At 43.8% G+C, this 19,897-nt stretch overlaps 1 protein-coding gene across 18 annotated transcripts in view; it reads right to left on the reverse strand.

Annotated features, from left to right (window-relative positions):
* Positions 1-262: 262 nt before the first annotated feature.
* Positions 263-19,897, reverse strand: part of Zfp266 (zinc finger protein 266) — a 31,610-nt gene continuing 11,975 nt past the window's right edge. For 8 of the 18 annotated variants that reach the window (XM_017595777.3, XM_039081840.2, XM_039081834.2 and 5 more), the window contains 7 exons: positions 13,225-13,391; positions 11,945-12,099; positions 11,178-11,266; positions 10,300-10,426; positions 7,143-7,223; positions 6,000-6,079; positions 263-5,599 (listed from right to left, as the gene is read on the reverse strand). In XM_017595777.3, the coding sequence (XP_017451266.1) occupies positions 4,187-5,599; positions 6,000-6,079; positions 7,143-7,223; positions 10,300-10,426; positions 11,178-11,266; positions 11,945-11,969 (1,815 nt within the window). In that variant the 5' untranslated portion in view covers positions 11,970-12,099; positions 13,225-13,391 and the 3' untranslated portion in view covers positions 263-4,186. Of the gene's footprint in view, positions 5,600-5,999; positions 6,080-7,142; positions 7,224-10,299; positions 10,427-11,177; positions 11,267-11,944; positions 13,392-14,309; positions 14,410-19,897 lie in introns of those variants that run through there. The other 10 variants (XM_063265865.1, XM_039081843.2, XM_063265864.1 and 7 more) reach the window with 6 other exon arrangements.

Consider the following 19,897-nt stretch of genomic DNA (forward strand, 5'->3'; position numbering starts at 1 on the left):
TACCTAACAGGCCTGAGTAGCACACTACTTATCTTTGAGGTATTGGGGAACAGCACTCCTTCGGCTAAATCCTACTTTGTATGATTTAATGTCTCCTAAGCAAATCCTCTATGACATCAATTCTGCTACTTTGAATTTCTATGTCAGTGTAGGAGTGAACCCGCTTCTAGGTCTCTGCAATTGTGATGCTCAGGAGATTAATGAGAGCCAACTGTATGCAAGCGGTCTCGTCTACTCAGAAAGAAACACCATCAACACGTTCTATTTTAAAACTGGATTTAATGGTTTAGAATAGCAACTAAAAGATAAATGGAATACACAAATCCAAGCACTGGGTGAAATTTCAGTGAAAAACATCATTACAGAAAAGGTACATGCAACAAATACAGAAGAAAAAAGTTGCTAAAAATCCAATTTTGTTACTAATTGCATTATACATAATGGTCTAAAAGAATTGTTAATTAGGATCTTTCAAGTAATCAGAGTTTTAAAACTCTAACTAAGGTATATATAAAAGACACATCTACACCTGGGTTATAGGTCAGTGGTTAGCATGTGTAAAGCCCTCAGTTTGAATCCTAGCACCCCACCCCTAAATTTTTTTTAACCAAGGATACAAAAATTAAACTATCTAGCCATGTCAATACCTGCCAGAGTCAACGGAATAAAAACTATATTGGAAAGTTTAAATATTTCAAGACAAATTTTTTCCCTCCCAAATTATCTACCAGGCCCCAACTCCTCCTTTGGGAACATTTGTCTTGTCTTATTTTTCATGTTTGTCTTTTTAAGACAGTGTCCACAAGGTAGCCCAGGTTTGGGCTACCCTTAAATCTGTGACCCTCCTGCCTTGGCTTCCCAGTCCCTAAGATTAGTGTGAGGCAACATGCTGTAGTTTGAGACAAATACTCTCCAAAAGAATACTGGTTGAAGATTAACTCAATTTAATTACAAGAAATCATTGCAGAATGCAAGGCAGACCCAAAGTAAATTAATTATACAACCAGGAAACATCAGGAATACAAGAAAAAAAATAAATTTCAAATGTGAAAATGAAAGCATGCCTAGAAAAATATACTCGAAAAAATTTAAATGATATTGTAAATCTTAGGTGTCCCATACACATAAGATGCTGTGCAGTTTATGGTAATAGAAAATGGGTACCTAAAACAGTATCAATTAATCTAGATCAGGATAACTGAACAGGTTTATAATTTGGGAAAGGAGAGGAATATATTCACGGCAGTAAATGACACGGTTCTAATCTACAGCTAAGAGCCAGTCAGTTCATTTTAGTCTGGCTGTTTTGGTGGCACTGAGGACTGAGACCACAGACAGTCCTGTGCACTGCTGAACAGGCGCACTCTTCCTACCCCTGCGCCATTTCTTCTTACATATAAGGAAAACTTGTATGCCATCGTTACTTGAGAATATCTATGACAATCTTCATGTGAGTAAGCATAAGCAACGTTAAGTAGTAGAAACGATCCATTCGGCTCAAGATTACAGACCGCTCGGTGGCAGAGGGCTGCCTCATCCGGGTCGGTTCCATCCTCAGCAGTCCCACAGAACAAAAATGAACCGTAATGGCCAAGTTGAAGGCATCTAAGAACTTAAAATTAACATCAGGCAACTAATATACAATCTTTGATAAAATGACTGCCTTTATTTTAGAGTCCTTTAATCATTCCAGTATTTACTATTTGAAACAATGAAATCCTAGGTACTTGAATGCAAATGAGCGTGGTCATCTCAGAGGATACAGGGAAAGCAATTAATAAATCAAAGGGGAATTTTGCCTCACAAATAAAGAAAGACTATAAAACCATTATGTAAAAATCCAGATATTAAAACAACCCTCTATCCTAATAAGCAAATCAGTATAATGGAAAGCATACCTCATTATAATTCTAAAGAAAAATATGCTTTAACTACTTTCACTAGTGTGCTGGACATCATACTAATTTATGTAAGGAAACAACTAAAATAGAAAAAAAAATCATTATCTACAAATAGGATTACCTGTCTGGGGGCCCAAAAGAATCTATGACCCTCTCAAATTCATATTAAATCTAACCCTCGGCATGACTGTTCAGATCGGGTCTTTAGAATTTCATCTGATAGTCCAGGACAATGAGGGGAAACCTCATCCCACAATGCTGTGGTTTTTATCAGAAGAGGATAAAAAAACCCTCATTTTCAGGCTCTGTCATGTGAAAGCGACTGCATGCCATGAAGAGTCTACTCCGAAAGCCGCCAAACATGCCGTTCCTGTTTTCACGTGTGTGTGCGTGTGCGTGTTGGTGTTCCCGCATCTGCACGTGGCATGCAGAATCCAGAAGGTAATGCCAGCTTTCCCAGTCACTTCCCATTTCGTGTACTGAAGCAGGGTCTGTTGCTGAACCCGAAGCTCGTAGAGTCAAGTAACCTAACTCCCCAATCGCCTGAGGATTCCCGTCTAACTTCCCAGGCTCTGGGATTACAGGTGGCCTCCATGGCACTTAAATGGGTTCTGAGAAAACGAACTCTGGTCCTTGTGTTTGCAGGGCAAGAGCTTCGCCCTCTGAACCATCCTCTCACTAACTCCCATGCTGCTATTCTTGTGTGAGAAAATAGATTGCTGTATACGGTCTGTCCACTGATGGAGATAAAAACTAGCTATTCACATGCCAGGCAAGAACTACCACCACCGAGCGGAACCCGCAGCCCTAAGGTTTTATCCAAAAGTGGTAAGCTAATGAGAAGTATAATGGTCTATAGATATGACAACGCCATAATAAAACCCAATACTATGCTAACCTAAAATTTCATTTCTTTAGAAGGGAACTTCAAAGCAACTTGGTTTATGCTGTTGTGTGTTATCTGTACGGTGTGTACAAGCGTGTGCAGCTGTGGTATGTGTCTAGAAGCAGAGGCTGTGTAGCACTCTGCTCTCCTCTGACTATGAGTGTTCCTGGGATCAAACTCAGTTCCTGCTCACAAGCACCTTTACCTTCTGAGCCATTTTGCCAGCACTGGCTATAGTGTTTTGTGGCACTGCTGTAAAAATAGCAGTTAAACACATGCAAGTAGCCTTGAAGCTGAGTGACAGGTAGAGGCTATTCTGGTAAGGACTCCCTTAGTTAGGAAGAAGGAACATGTGATTAGAACAGGAAGAAAACCAACCAGTGCCATGTAGTGATCTTGAACCAAGCAGATCTGTATTCTAGCATTTTGTGTGGAAGTTAGAACTTGAGAGCGATAGAACTGGAAACTTTTCTGTAATTAAAGTGTTCAAACTTGGAGCAACTTGGTTTCTCCTGAGTGCTTTAATAAGATATGAAAGGGGAGAACACTGAAGCTAAGGAATTGTTAAAACAAAAGAGAACTGTACCTTAACAAACCCAGCCTATCCACATTACAATAACTGAAAAGTCTGCACTAAGAGACTAAGCCAGCTAAGAATGCAGCTTGGTGGCAGAATACTTGCCTAGCGTCCACAAGACCCTGAGTTCAACCCTCAGACAATCAAGCCCAACCAAATGAGGAATATGGACAAAGTTACTGTCACTTCAGTCCAAAATGGATCCAAAAGATGGGACAGAATGGACTTTCTGAGTTTTATAAAGGATCACAGGGTTAACGTCTGTAAACAGACTAGCTATTAAAATCAGGAACTATTTCTTGGTGTGCTCATCAGAATCACTGGGGTCAGAGTAGTTACCTAGGAGAGTCTTTCCACAAGATAATTGTGTCCTGCATTATCTTGACTTGCAGTGAGTTTTCACATTGACAAGCCACAGTGGCAGCCATTAACCAACAAAAGGGTCAGATCTGTCTTATTTCATAGCATTTAGAAACGTTATGATCACGAAGAGTCAAGCATCGGAATGAAGCCACCTTGTATGCTGGCCTCATTTATGACCCACAGTGCTCAGACTCAAGATATCCATGAAAAAAGGGTTCCAGGATAACTGGAAAAGGTAGCTCAGCGATTGAGTGCCTGCCTAGCGTGTGTGATGTTCTAGGTCAATCCTCAGCACTACCCAAAAGAAAAGTTTGAGGGGGCACCTAAATGTCCTAGTTCATAAAAATTAGGATGGTGTCTCAAGGCCAGTGTGAGCCACTGTCGCCCACACGAAGCAGTTAAGACTAATCTGATGATCTTTGGTGTCACTGTCAATACTCAAAGGTGGCAACAGACGGGCTAAGTAGCAACACCCACACCCTCACATTGATAGGGTTTCTCCTCAGTGTGAACTCGGCTGTGTTTCCTTAGTCGTGAGTAAACAGCGAAGGCTTTCCCGCACTGTTTACATATATAGGGCTTCTCTCCTGTATGGGTTCGCATGTGGATGTTCAGGGATGTGGAATATATGAACGCTTTCCCACATATGTTACACACAAAGGGCTTCTCGCCACTGTGAATTTTCAGGTGTTTAGTGCGATGGGAGGAAGTAATGAAGGTTTTCCCACAATGAACACATTCAAAAGGCTTCTCTCCTGTGTGAGTTCTCACATGATGAATCAGGCCAGAGGTCCTGGTAAAGGCCTTCCCACATTCCTTACATGCAAAGGGCTTCTCTCCACTATGGATTCGTACGTGTGTGGCGAGGCCCGAGTACTGAGTGAAGGCTTTGCCACATTCCTTACATTCATAAGGTTTGATTCCAGTGTGTGTTCTTATGTGTTCAGTGAGCTGAGTAGATCTAGAAAAAGTCTTCCCACATTCCTTACATTCGTAAGGCTTTTCCCCAGTGTGGACTCTTATGTGTTCAGTAAGGCCTGACCATCGGAGGAAGGCCTTCCCACATTCCATACATTTGTACGACTTTATTCCAGTGTGAATCCTAACGTGATCATTAAGGTATGACATATTTTTAAAGGCCTTTCCACACTCCTTACATACAAAGGGCTTTTCTTCGTTGTGAGTTTTTACATGTGCAGAAAGTCGAGAATAATTAGCAAAGGACTTCCCACATATCTTACACACTTTGGATTTTTCTTCAGTGTGAATCGATACATACTGAGTTAGGTGTGAGGAAACCGTGAAGGCTTTCCAACATTCCTTGCAGTCACAGAATTTTTCTCCAGTGCACATTCCCATGGGATTATTAAGGCATGCAAAATACTGAAAGTCCTTTCCACATTCCTCAAATTTGTAGGGGTTTCTTGCATTGAGAATTGGAAGATGCATAGCAAGGCTTGTAGGATGAATGAAACCATTCCCGAATTTACTCCAGTCATAGGGCTCTCCTCCATTGTGAGGCCTCATATCTGGCTGAAAGTAAGACTGATTGAAAAAGGCTGTCTCACAGTCTGTGCACTCGAAGGGCTTCTCGTTTGTGCTAGTGCTCGGGTACATGATGTTTGGAGTCAGACTGAAGAGTTTCCCACACTGATTAAGCTCAGAAACGTTCTGTCCAGTAGAGGTTTCCTTGAGCAAAGAAAGAATGTCTTTCCCATACCAGTTACACTCAGAACTGTAGCCTTGACTTTGCGTGCTCACCTCTGTGTTAAGGCATAATTGTTCACCCAACACATTTCCACATGGCTTAGAGTCACGCAGGTCCCCTTCACTGTGGTTTCCTGACTGCTCTTGAAGGGATGAATCGCCCACCTGAGGACAAAAACAGTTTTATGTTCATAATGGACTTTACAGTTTCTTTTCCATGCCATTACTTTCTGAGCTCCAGTTTTTCTAAACCGAACGACAGATCCCCTTGCCAAAATCTTAATGACTGATTATATGCACTAAAAAAAAGTGGTCCCATAAAACTGTTTAAAAGTTTCAGGTCTAACTGCACATGTGGGAATAGGTATTTGTGGAGACAATGAGACAGAATCTTTATGACATATTTGGGGAATCTCCCACTTCATGATACTGCAGATAGTTCTTCAGAGACATCAATTCCTCTCAGATGCATACGATGCATCTCAAAGGTCTCTTTTGTATGGTTTACTACAGAGGACCCCACCCCCTTCCTGAGTGTGAAGTATAAAGTCCTTGCTGATCTTACCATTTCTGTTGCACTGGAACTTTGCATCCTAAAATAATTCTCCAGCTCTGAGTCGTCAATTGTAGGCTGCAGTTCCAATTCTTAAGTTAAATAGAGAGAGGAACGTAAGAAGGTCAGAAAATGAATGGTGTGTACAAGAATGAAAGGGTGAGGGCCATTTGTCCTTCTTTTCAAGTTATGCAAATTAAGAGAATAAAAGTGAGGGCTGGAAAGTTGTCTCAGCCTTTAATGGCTAAGGCTAAAAAACAAAAAAGATAAGAAAATAAAGACTGACAGACATAATGGTGCCCAACTGTGATCTTAATACATAGGAGGCTAAGTCAGAGAACCTTCTTAGACTGTTAAGAGTAGCCTGGGCTATAATTCTAAGACTGTTTCAATTATACAAGAGAAAAACGGGAAAAAGAGACCGGGGAGACGGCTAGTTGTTAAATCACAAGGACTTGAGCTTGAACCCTTTAACCCACTTTAAAATGCCGGGCATGGTGGCACAAACTCATAATCCCAGTACTGGAGAGGCAGGGACAAACAGATTCCCTAAGGCTCACCGCTCGACAACCAGCCTAGCGTGGTCAGTAAACCCCAGACCTCCATGAGAGATCTGGTCCCAAAATATAAGGTGGAGGTCACCTTGTCATCAAACTTGACAACCTGAGTTCAAGCCTTGGTAGTGACATGGTGGAAAGAGAGTACGACTCTGGAGTTGTTCTCTGGCCTCCACAGCTTTGCTGTGCTGTGAAAAATTTAGTAATAAGACTGTTCAGTAGGTAGAATGGTTGCCTCACAGGCCCAAGCCCTGGTTCAATCCCCAGCACCTCCAAAACATAAACAACAAAAAAGCTATAATTAAAAAAAAAAAGGCAGAGTCAACGAACTACAAACTGACCCTGTGACAGTTCCAGCAACAGGAAAGTCAGAAAGCTCTGGAAAAACAACATTGAAATACTAAATTTAGGAAAGGGAACGCATAGGCTGTAAGATCATGGGTATGCCTGAATACACAGAAATAATGGATTATGGGGCATGTCAGATTATCTCACAGAGAAAAATGGATTCAATTTCTGAGGCCAGTAAAAGAAAATTTGACTACAGTGGCAAAACAATACCAAGGTCGTCAAAGCAGATTTCCCCATGAATACTCACGCTGAGGGAGAGCACTTTCTGCCACCCCTAACTCTTCTTGTTTTAGCCAGGGAGTCAGACTAGGAATGAAGAACTGACATCCTGCATATACAGAAACATACATGAGTGGAAGGGACTCAAACAGGCGATAACAAACTTTCCTATGGCCAAGGAAATCATAGTTCAAGTGAGAGGAAGGCAATTCTTTCAAAGTTGAGTTAAAATTCAAATATGGGGAAGGGAAGGATGTAGCTTAACATGCAAGTCTCTCAGTACAATCTCTAGCACCTCAGAAAAGACATTTCTATGTTCAAAAAGGACTGGTTTGCTCTACTCCATAAAGGCTAAACGGAAGTTACTGTACACTTTTCCAGAAGGACTACACTTTGGGGTAGAGCATTTTCCTAGCATGTGCACTGCCCTAGGCTTTCATACCCAACAAAGGATGCACAGCCCAGTACAACACACTCACACACACTTGACAACACCAAGTCTACTATACTGGGCACAGGAGTGGAAGAAATTTGAAATCCCTTAACTTGGGAGGATGAGGACAGAGAATTCCAAGTTTGAGGCCAACCTGGACTACATACAAAAGATTCTGTTTCCAAATAGAGGGTCACAGTGAGGGTGAAGGAAAGAAGTGCAGAAGAGGAAGGAAAAATGAGACAGAAAGGGGAGGAAAGGGGAAAGGAAGACAGACATGGTGGCACACACATCTAATCCCAACAATTGGGAGGCAGAAGCAAGCAGATCTTTGTGAGTTTTAGTTCAAGACTTGCCTGAGCTATGTAAATAGAGCATATCTTAAAAAACAAAATAAAGAAGAATGAAAGGAAACAAAAGCCAATCAGAGTTTTCCAAAGAAAATACTGGCTGAGAAATACATGTTTAATGTGCATCATCAGGGAGGGTCTGGAAGGAACTAGGAATGGGGAAAATGCAATCAAAACGCATTTCTTTAAATGCTCAGCATACTTAGCACTGAGGAAAATGCAAATCCAAAAGGCTTAGATTTCATCTTATTCCATGCAAAATGACACAGACCTGCAAAATAACCAATAACAAATGCTGACAGAGAGGAGGGGAAAAGGGAACCGTCAATCACTGTTGACAGAATTGCAAATGGGTGCGGCCACTATGGAAAACAGTGTGGAGAACTCTCCAAAAACTACCTCCCAAATGACCCAGCTGCGCCACTCCCTGGCACATGCCTTGAAAAATCCTACCCCAGACACCTGCTCAGCCATGTTCACTGCTACTCCATCACAGTAGCTGGGGACTGGAAACACCCTACACGTCCTTCAACCAACAAATGCACGGCAAAAGTGTGGTGCACATAACTTATGTAATACCAGTCAGCTGTGGAGAAAGAAACGAAATCGTGACGTTTGAAGGTGAAGGATGGGTCACAGGGAGTGAGGTGCATAAGACCCGGAAAGACAGCAGTCACATGATCTCTCTTCTCTGAGGCTCCTCGCTCCACACCTCATCCAGACGTGAATACACAACCGGGAGAAACTGCAGAGAGCAGGAACGGAGAACGGACCATTGCCACAGTCAGGAGCGTGGGGCAGTAAGAGGAGAATAGCAGAGTGTGAGTGATTGGAGATGGGAAACGGGGAAATGGGGGAGGGCTTTAATCAGGAGGAGGGAGGGAGACAATATACAAGGAGGGAGGGCAAAATAGCAGAAACAACGTCTGAAAACATTAGACTCCAAAAATAGCACACACTTTTGCTGCTCCCCTCGGCTATCCCACAGAGGTAGCAGGTTAAGTTCCTACTGGTGAGGGCACCATTCACATCGAACACAGGCCCATAGGCCTGAGTTGAGAGTTGACCTGAGGACTAGCTTTAATGGCACCAGAAGGTACCACAACAGGGAAGCAAACAAGCGTCCAGCCGAGCTCTGACACCTCTGCACCTCGGCAACCAGCATGGCCTAACAACCATAAGGATACGAAATACAACACACACGACCAATGCTCTCCAATCGGCCCAAAGAGCCGCTTGACAAGAGGGAGCTTAGGCTAGAAACCACAGACCTCAGAGAGCCTACAGTCTCCACTTTACTAAACAAGCACAATCCACCTACATTCCAAATACATGTCTTTACACCCACAAGTAAGTGTAGTCCTCATCCCTCATCAAAGAAACATCGATTTGCAACAGATGGAAATTATTACAGAAAGCCACGATGAATCAAAATGCGAAGTTGTAGAGCCTGGTCCCAACACATACATGTTCAGCACAACTCCTGCACCTACGGTTCAGAAGACATTTTAGAAGGGGTGTAAAGATTATAAAAGCCAGGGATCAAGGAGTCTGCTGTGAGACTGTGTCTCGCTGTAATATCAGAGGCTGCCTTAGTCTCAGCAACATGACTGCTTCAACAGGAGCTGGGCGGGGAGGACACTAGTGGACATGCCAATGTGGGAGAGGGAGGCTCAGCAGGCCTCAACCCTACACAAAGAACTACAGACAACTATGGTGAGCTGAGAGTGGGGGAAATAATTCCACAGGGGAAGAGAGCACCAACTGGTTATCCAATACCAAGTGGTCAGTCTTAAAAACATACATACAAGTAAAACCATGCGGATTGTACTTATAGAGTTAGGAACACACACAATTAATGAAGAGACCATGAATGTGAAAGACAGCAAGGAGTATATATGAGAGAGATATAGGAAGAGGTATAGAGGAAAGGGAATGGCAAAATGGTGTAACTGTACTATAATCTCAAAAACTAAAAAGATTTTTTTTAAAGAAAGGGAGGGAGGAAAGAAAAGGAAAAAAATAAAGAAGATTTGCCACTGTAGACTGTTATGTATTACGCCAGGAATTTTGCTTGTTAGACCTGGGAAGATGGCTTGCTGGCTAAGAGTGTTTGCTGCATAATCACGAGGACCTGCATCAGGATGTCAGCGACCCACATAGCGAGCTGAGCATGGTCTTCAGCGTGCCTGTAACTACGGTGCTGTGAAGGGTGCAGATAGGACTATTGGGGCTTAGTGTCTGAAAGACACCGAGCTCTAAGTTCAGCGAGAAAGCCTGCCCTGATGTCATTTCACTAAATTCATAACTAACACGATCCATCTCTAACACATTAAGAAGCATGTAACATGTCAATATGTATCTGCTTCATAAAAGGCAACGAGGAATGCTGGCAGCCTTACCTACTGAAGTCAAGTTCTCGTAGTTCTCCAGCATCACCTCTCGGTATAGATTTTTCTGAGTCAGGTCCAGTAAAGTCCACTCATCCGGGGTGAACTCCACAGCCACATCATCGAAGGTCACTGAATCCTAAACCAGTACACACAGGCTGGTTTGAGCCAAACAACAGTCCTGCTAGTACTCAATGGGAATTAGGAAGGTGGTTCTCAGATCAGCCTCGAGCAGCTACAGGGTTCCGTGGCCCCAGGACTCCTCTCTACACTCACTCTCTGCCGACCTTCTACTGTTGCATGCCTTTAAAAGTGTGATTTCCACCAGCACGGCCAGGCTGGAAGCTCTTCTGGTCCTACTGTATCATTGCAGCATGTCCCTAAGCAAACTGCAGATATCTGATAAATAGATCCTGCCTTACCACCTGTCAGAGCACCCAACAAAATAAAAGTTACGCAGTTATTAGTGAAGCTCAAGATTACTTAGTGGGGGCCCATGTCTGTGATCCCCAACACTGGAGAGGGAGGCTGAGACCAGCCAGGGCCATACAGTGAGTTCAGGGTTAGGCTATATTGCCAGACTCTATCTAAAACAAACAAAGATCGATTGGTGAAGTTGGGGGTAGAGCCCAGTAGTAGAGCATGTGCTGAGCATGCATAAAAAGTCCTTGGCTCCATCCCCAGCCAAGCAAACACCTTAACAAGCACTAACAGAAATTTACAAGGCTCCGTTCCCCAGGGAAAAGATACTCTCACCCACTAGTGAGAATGCACTTCCTTTAAGAAGCCCTAGAGATTGAGTCTGTCTAAACTCTAGACTCTAAAAGGAAATGCATCTGGATCACAGATGAAAAGGCTCTGTTTGGGAGAACGACACTCCCTCTCTTTACCTGGTAACAGTTTGCCTGGTTGTCAGTCACCGTTCCTTCTACCTCTATGTTTGCTTCGTAGACGTAGATAGGCTCTCTAGGAAGAAGGCCTGACAGGAAAGAAAGACAGCATAAAATCCCAGAGCTGCCTTAATGCCCACATTCACATGCCATGAAGTCACTCCACGACAGTGTGACATTTCCCTGTCATCTGAACACTCATCAAACCGCATAAATACACAGTCCTACCAAGAAAATGCCGCAGCACGTACGCCTCCCCTGGAGCCAGAGGGCGAGCTAGGAACTGGGCTGCCAACTGAGAAAGAGAGTGTTGTTCTCACTTTATAAATAAAGGAACTTAAGGTATAAAACACGGACTCTGGGGCTGGTGAGACAGCACATTTGGTTAATTCAAGTGCTCACGCTTAATGCCCAGGGTTTAATCCCAGGATCTCACATGGAAGGAGAGAACTGAGTCCCCCTAAAAGTCCTCTGACTTCTACATTTACCCTCACTCATACAAACACATACTCACAATAATAAGTCAAAGAAAATGTAAAAAGAAACATATGACTGTCTGTTTCCCCTGGCGACAGAACTCACGACAATTGTACATCATCTCCTCTGCAAGCACACACGCTGGGGCCCTAAATCACAAACCACTATTGTACAGCCCACTTCAGCTCTTTGTAAATGAACAGACAAAACTACGAAAGTCCTGCCCACTGGCCTTTGCTGTGTAGGAGAGACCTAAAACAGTCTGAAAAAGAGCTTCGACAAGGACTTACCATGGGACAAGTCAATGGCTGCCATCCCGTGATGCTGATGGTGAAATGTGCCTGAACACTCCCTTCCCTGAGGCCAAGATCACTTCGGGACAGCTTATGAATCTAAGTGGACAGAGGCAATCTCCATTCCTCTTAATACAGGGTTATATGGAGTCCTGTTCACATCAATCGTTAATCAACAACATCGAACGTCAGTCATCAAACATCACACAGTAGTGCTTGCTCTCTGCAGATTATATACGTGAAACCCGCCAGCAAACATCTACTCACTAACATAGCCGTACTCATACCAACTGACCTTTGCTACATTTGTCAGAAGGTGTGCTAGGCCCTTTACATCAGCCCACGTGCTACCGTAACCGTCCTACATGGGAGGTACCGTTGCCCGCACCGGAACACCCACATTCAGGCAGCACTAGTGATCAGCCTGGTGTTACCCGGTTTGGAAATGAACTGAGACTTGATGAAGCTGAGTTTGTCCACAAAGCTTGATTTCTACCATTGCTACTGCTCCCTACCATGACGAGAAAATATGGACCCACCACAGCCCTGCTCAGGAGCCACTGGTTCCATATGTAACTTACTACTGCGTATGTACATAGTATGACTTAATTTTAAAAACTAAAATTCAAATTTTTTTTAAAGTCAACATGACTGTCATTGAGAACTCAGGCCCAGGGCCTGATAGCACACACTGATAACTAGCACTTAAGAGGCTAAGGCAGGAAGACTGTAAGTTAGCGCCTCAACTACAGAAAGACAACCTTTCTTTAAAAAACTAAAGAAGAAAACAAGCTTGAAATATCTTATCTACTGAATCCACTTATTTTCTTTTCCCTCTTTCTTCTTTTAAGGACAGACTATCCTGTAATACAAGGGCTAGCCTTGAATGCACTGTGTGGTTGGTTGAGCACGACTTTGAACCACTGATCCTTCTGCTTCTATCTCACAATCACAGATGTGTCCCCCACCCCGCCCCCGACCTGGTTTATGTGATATCAGCTGAGGACAGAATTCAAGGCTCTGTGTATATGAGCCAAGGACTATGCCATGGGGCTAAATTCCCTCCCCGTGTGGGACTGACCTAGACCCAGGGCCTCAAGCTAAACATACACTCTACACCCCGGGTTCTGAATCTTTTACAACTACTCATCTCATTTATTATAAACATAAATCAAACATGTCTGGAAAGAAAGTAAGCATCTGAATTTTTATAATGTACTAAAATGGTATTCTCAATATACGGGTTAAAATAAAAACATTATTACAAATAATCTTACCTCTTCTATTTCATTTACTGGAGGTACTGGAGGTACTGGTCTATCTCAGGTCTGGCTTATTCTTTAATTCTTTCAGCAAATTATTAGGAAGTCCTATTCCTGTGGTAGGCATGAGCAGAGCAGGGAAGGACACAGAAAATATTCTGTTCCGTAAAGATCTAGAAGTCCTATGGGGAAATATAATCATAACAAAAAAAACTGGTATGTTACTTCATAAGGACTACAAGAAAAACCAAGCAGGTGAGGGGAGAGCCCTGCATATGCGCACACAGGAAGCACAAAACTGAAAACTGGTTTGGGACAAGATGGCAACACAAAAAGAGAACTAGCACTGGCTATATCATCGTTGGATTAGAACAAGAATTGACAGGTATTTTACTTCTTTTTTAAGAAGGAACTGAGAGCGGGAGAGACGGCTACGTGTCTTAAGGGCACCGGCTGCTCTTCCACAGGACCTGGGTTCAATTCCCAGCACCCACACGGCATTTCACATTACTGTAACTCCAGCCCCAGAGGATCCAACACCCTCTGAGGACACCAGACATAAAAGGGGTGCACACACATGCAGGCAAAAACCCATTCATATAAAAAAACATAGTAATGATAATTATAATAAACAATTTTAAATTTTCTTGAAAACCCAAAAAAGAAAAGAAAAGAAAAGAAAGGAATTTTTTTTAAACCCCACTGAGGAGACAGTCCAGTCAGTAAAGTGCTTGTCATGCAAGCACGAGAACCCACATGAAGATCTGGACAGTGTGGGGAGGCTCCCTGGCCTCTCCCATCACATCAGGGAGTTGTGGGTACAGCAAGGGATCCTGTCTCAAAAGTAAGGATGGATGAGGAACAGAGATGGATGGCTGAGCAATTAAAGGGACTTGCTGCTCTGGCAGAGGACCCATCACCCCATCAATTCTCACCATCCACACCCAGCAACTCATACCACCTGTTAGCACCAGCTCCAGGGACTCTAATGGCCTCCTGTGGCCTCCCGTGTACTCACACATGGCAGAGAAAACACAATAAATAACAATAAAACTAAAAAAGCAGTGTAAAGAGCGACTGCAAAGGACGCCCACATTTACCTCTGGCCTCTGCACACACACAAACTCAGAGCACATTTCAAAGACGAGGGTCTCGGCTGGCAACACTAGAATCATACATAAAGGCCCTTTCTTCTTCATCCTGGCACAGGGTCAAAGACAGGTCAAAACTGCTGGCTCTTTAGTATGGATTACCTTTTTCAATAAAGAGTATTAGGTGTTCAAAATAGAAAGTGTCCATTTTCTTTTGGCTTTTTCTTCTCTCTATCCGCCCTACCCCTCCAAACAGGAAGACTTGGTTGGCCTTGAACTCACAATCCTGCCTCTACCTTCTGAGTATTAGCATGTGCTATCGGAGTCCTTCTTCGTGTGATGCTGGGGACAGAACCTAGGACTCAGCACAACAGGCAAGTGCTCAGCCACTAAAGCTGTATGCACAGCTGTCCCCAGGTCTCATGAGGACTGAGAGAAGTGACTTCTGAACATTGTCCTCAAGTTTGTTTTCATTTCTTCAATAAGTTTCTTTTCTTTTTTCTTTTATTGTTATCTTGCAATAAATGAAGACTGGCTCTTTTTAAAAAAGAAAAAAAGAAGAAGAAGAAGAAGAAGAAGAAGAAGAAGAAGAAGAAGAAGAAGAAGAAGAAGAAGAAGAAGAAGAAGAAGAAGAAGAAGAAGAAGAAGAAGAAGAAGAAGAAGAAGAAAGGGGTTGGGGATTTAGCTCAGTGGTAGAGCGCTTGCCTAGCAAGCGCAAGGCCCTGGGTTCGGTCCCCAGCTCTGAAAAAAAAAGAAAAAAGAAAAAAAAAAGAGAGAAGAAAAAAAAACATGAAAGCCAGGTATAATGGGGGTAGCTTTGTAATCTCAACACTTCCAAAACAGAAGCAAAAAGACTTCAAGCCAGCTAAATAAACAATGTTATCTTTTAAAAACACCAGACCTGTAATCCCAGCTACTGGGCTATTGGGGAGGCTGAAGCAAAAAGATAAGTTCAAAGCCAGCTTAGGCTACAGAATGATTTCAAGGCCAGCCCAGGCAGGTTGGTAGGCTCCTGTCTCAAAAAGTTTAAAAAAAAAAAAAAAAAAAGGCTAAGTGCAGTTCAGTGTTAGAGCACTTGCCTAGCAAGCATGTCACACCCTAGGTTCAATTCCCAGTACCCAACCTACCCACCTCCCCATCCTCTCCTCCTCCCCACATCACACATAAATAAGGGTCAGGGAGATGGCCTGGTCAGGCAAAGGTTCTTACTGCCAAGCCTGATGACTCCAGTCCTATCTGTCCCCAGGTCCCATGAGGACTGAGAGAAGTGACTTCTGAACATTGTCCTCAGATGTCCACATGCTCTCTCCCCACAAACAGTACTAAGATTTCATAAGTCCAGTAGAACACCAGCCTAAGGAGTGCACTACCAAGTGGCATTTCAATGAACTCTGGAAGTCTCACAGCTCATTATCCACCAAGCAAACACAGCCACATAAAATCCTTATGCAGCCTTCTCTCTAGCTGACAATCCCAAATGCTGGGCTAATGTCCTAAAAATCACATTTACACTCTCGCTAATGACAGATAGTGCCCACTACAATTATCCCTAGAATCTTGTCCTTCTGGTCCCTTGCCAATCCATGTTGGGGCCTCTCAAACAGGAAGTAGCAGTGTTCCTTACATGAGAAAGACATCCAGTAAATCACATGACTCGCACTGTTATCTCTGGGTGCTGCATTACAGTGCCAACTACGGCACCTGCCTTGAAAGGCCAAACAAATGTTGCTTTTGCTGCTAACAACAGAGGTTAATTGTTTCCTTTTCAGCCTAAGTGGAAATAGAGCTTGAGACATTGCCTTACTTCACAGTCCAAGCTGGTCTCAAAATTGCAATTCCCCAGTCCCAGCTTTCCAGTGGAATGTTTTGTGGCTGCCGTCAAGTCTAACCTGAGTTTCACTCCCATATCTCTAAACTGTGCTCTGGCCTCAATGTATACGGCATGGCGCAAGCACAGCTAATCACACATATGCAGGATAAGTGAATGGACTTTTGTTTACCTGTGTATGTGGCTGTACTCCCCTGTGCAGGCATCTGTGAAAGCCAGAAATTCATGTTTGGTATCTTCCTCTACGGCTCTTATTTTTTGAGACGGGGTCTCTTACTGAACTTGGGGATTTCTGTCTAGATTGGCAGGTCAGTAGCTGTGATGCTTTGTGTATGCTTGGCCCAGGGAGCGGCACTATTAGGAGGTGTGGCCTTGTTGGCGTAGGTGAGTCACTGTGGATGTGGGCTTTAATATAATACCCTTGTCCTGGTTGCCTGGAAGTCAGTATTCTGCTAGCAGCCTTCAGAGGAAGATGTAGAACTCTCAGCTCTGTCCGTACCATGCCTGCTTGAATGCTGCCATGCTCCTGTCTTGATAATGGACTGAACCTCTGAACCTGTACACCAGCCCCAATTAAAAGTTGTCCTTAGAAGAGTTGCCTTGGTCATGGTGTCTGTTCACAGCAGTAAAACCCTAACTAAGACAGAAGTTGGTGCCAGGGACTGGGGTATTGCTGTGATAGGCCTGACCGTGCTTTTATTTGGAAGAATGTGGATCTGGGGACTTTGGATCTGGAAAGCAGTGGAATGCTTTAAATGAGGCTTAATGGGCTATCATACTATGAATATGGAAGATTGTGTTCCTGAGAGCGATTTGAACTGTGCAGATCTAGCCCAATTCTTCAGTAGCAAAGAATTTCAGTATGTGACCTAAGGACTGTTTTTGTGGTATTTTGGGGAAGAACTGAAGTGGTGGGTTTCTGCCCTTGTCTGAAGAGTCTACCGAGGCTACAGTGAAGAGATTGACACTAATTGTATTGACAAAGAAGTCCCTAAAGAGCCCAGCAGACACTTTGCTTCTGCTTTAGTCTCTTACAAAAGGGTGTTTTAATGAAAAAGAACACGTTCGGAAAGTGGCCTCATTAACGGTTCACCAATCTGAGGCATTCATAACCTGACAGGTATTTTAGTGTTTCTGTTGCTGTGATAAAATGTCGTGACCAAAGTAAAGTAAGAAGAGTTTATTTTGGTTCACAGATCTGGACAGTCTACCATGATGAAGTCATGAGGTAGGGGCTTGAAGCAGCTGGTCACACTGATCTGCAGTCGGAAGGCAGTGAAGAACACTGCTCCGCGCCTTCCTCTCAGTCCAGCACCCAATCCATCCACCATGTTCTCTAGACTGGGGTGCCACCCACTGACATCAGCCTACTCCAGACCATCTCTCCCGGCGATGGCCAGCGCTATCAGGTGGAAAGCAGTGCAATCCATCACAGGCCACCTTAGAGATGACAGACAGCACCCAGGTGGAGGAAGTAGGTCCCTGGAGCCGACTGCCTTTGAAGGTTGGTCTTGTGCCTTGCCCCTGTGTCTGAATGGTCAGCATCTAAGGCCTACAGCCAAGAGGCACAGACAGATCACTGATGAAACTTCTGAAAAATGGGCCTAATTTCATCTTCCATGGAGAGAGAAGTCTTGCATCTTTCTCTGACAAACATCTGTCACTGACAAAGACAGGAGTCTTTCCTGGGAGTCTGGGTGGAATATACATGCAAGAGTCGTGGAGGGTTTTAACTGCTATCAATGGGTCACGATCAATGGTGACAATGAAGAAAACTTGAGGGACAGATCATCCTTATCACACTAGTGCACACAGCTGACTTGGCTGAGTGATATTGTGGCATTTAGAAAATACGATGTTTGTATTTGCAATGTTACAAAATACAAGGGCTGGAGAGATGGCCCAGTGGTTAAGCGCATCTGCTGCTCTTCCACATAGTGGCTAACTACTGACTCTGTAAGACCAGGCAGGATTAGGGGATCAAATGCACTGACTTCCATTGGCATAGCGCATATGGTGCACAGACATATAGAATCAAAATACCTATACACATAAAATAAATAAAGGGTTCTTTTAAATTTAAAATGCAAGTGACTGGTTTTGTACTACAGTTAGCACCACTTGCAAAGAGTGCACAAAACCCTGGCCTGTACTTCCAGCAGCATAAATCAGGCATGATAGCACCCGTCTCTAACCCCAGCTCACAGCGGACATAGAGGAAGGAGGAGTACACATTCAAGGCCGTCCTCTGCTACACAGTGAGTTCAAAACCAGTCTGGGCTACATGAGGCACAATCTCTATAAAAAGAAAAATTACAAATACAAGATGTCCATGGAGACTGAGGTGCAAAGCCTGACTTTGAGGCTGGCAGGGGGATGGTGAGTCCCTGTCAAACATGAACAGAACCGGCTTAGAGATGGAACTCGTTGGCAGAACACTTGCCTAACATTCCTGCAGCAGAGGACTCCATGTTCATCAAAAAGTACAATAAACCATTCAACCAGAGACGGCTTAGAGGTTAACAGGGTCTGCTACTCCTCAGGGGCCTCCAAGTTTGATTCCCAGCACCCCTGTGGCATCTCATAACCATCTGTAAGTCCAAGTCCAGAAATCTGACACTCTCTTGTGGACTCTGAGATCACTGCATGCACACGGTGCACAGACATATAGGTAAGCAAAACACTTACACAAAAAATTTTAAATTTTTAATTCAAAAGATCCCACGATGCCTTTAGTGAAAAGAGTGTGAAAGTGAGCTGGAAGCCTCCCTTTGGGCTCAGATAAAAACCACACTCTTGAGCACCCACCACCTCCTGAGCCCCCTTGACCAGGGAAACATTACGCCCACTGGCTGTTCGAGAGACAACCTTCGACCTACTTGAAAACCCTCATTCTGGGGAGATGGCTGGAAGCAGGAAGCTCTTTTTTCTAATGAGCTTTCAAGAGCACTTGCTGCTGTAACTTGACTCACAAGTAGTACAAAACCCAGGGACAGCTACAGTACAGCACACGAGCCAATACCCCACAGGAGAGAAATGCATGCTGGGAATACAGGTCTGGACACACCATGTGATACAATACACTCACTGAACCCACCTACCACAACCAACAAATAAGTGAGACAGTCAGTGGAGGGTGGTGTGGGCATGAGATCGTGCATGTGGCTGTAGGCAAATGCATGTGCACACGCTGAGGCCAGAAGAGAATGAAAAGTCACTTGACCTCTATATACACAAAACACATGCACACACACAGAGTAAGTAAAACGAATCTTTAAAATAACAAAACAGTCTGAGGAGGTAGCTCAGTTGACAGAATGCTTGCCCACCTCTCATGAAGCCTTAGTTACGCCCCAGCACATTAGCCAGACTGGTGATGAGACCTAAAAACCCAGCACACGGAGGGTGATGAACGAAGTCATCCTTGGCTGATGAGTGAGTTCTCGGTGAGACTGGGATACACACTTGCCTCATAACAAGTTAATGTTTGTAATCTAAACCCTTCTATCACTTTTCCCAGGTGTAAGCTACCCAGCCAATTAAAAGAAGGAATTACTAGGCTAGCAATGTGGTTCAGTGGATTAAGACTGACAGCCTGGGGCTGGAGAGATGGCTCAGCGGTTAAGAGCACTGACTGCTCTTCCAGAGGTCCTGAGTTCAAATCCCAGCAACCACATGGTGGCTCACAACCATCTGTAATGAGATCTGATGCCCTCTTCTGGTGTGTCTGAAGACAACTACAGTGTACTTATATATAATAAATAAATTA

This window comes from Rattus norvegicus, chromosome 8 (genome assembly GCF_036323735.1).
Source record: "Rattus norvegicus strain BN/NHsdMcwi chromosome 8, GRCr8, whole genome shotgun sequence".
Taxonomy (NCBI): domain Eukaryota; kingdom Metazoa; phylum Chordata; class Mammalia; order Rodentia; family Muridae; genus Rattus; species Rattus norvegicus.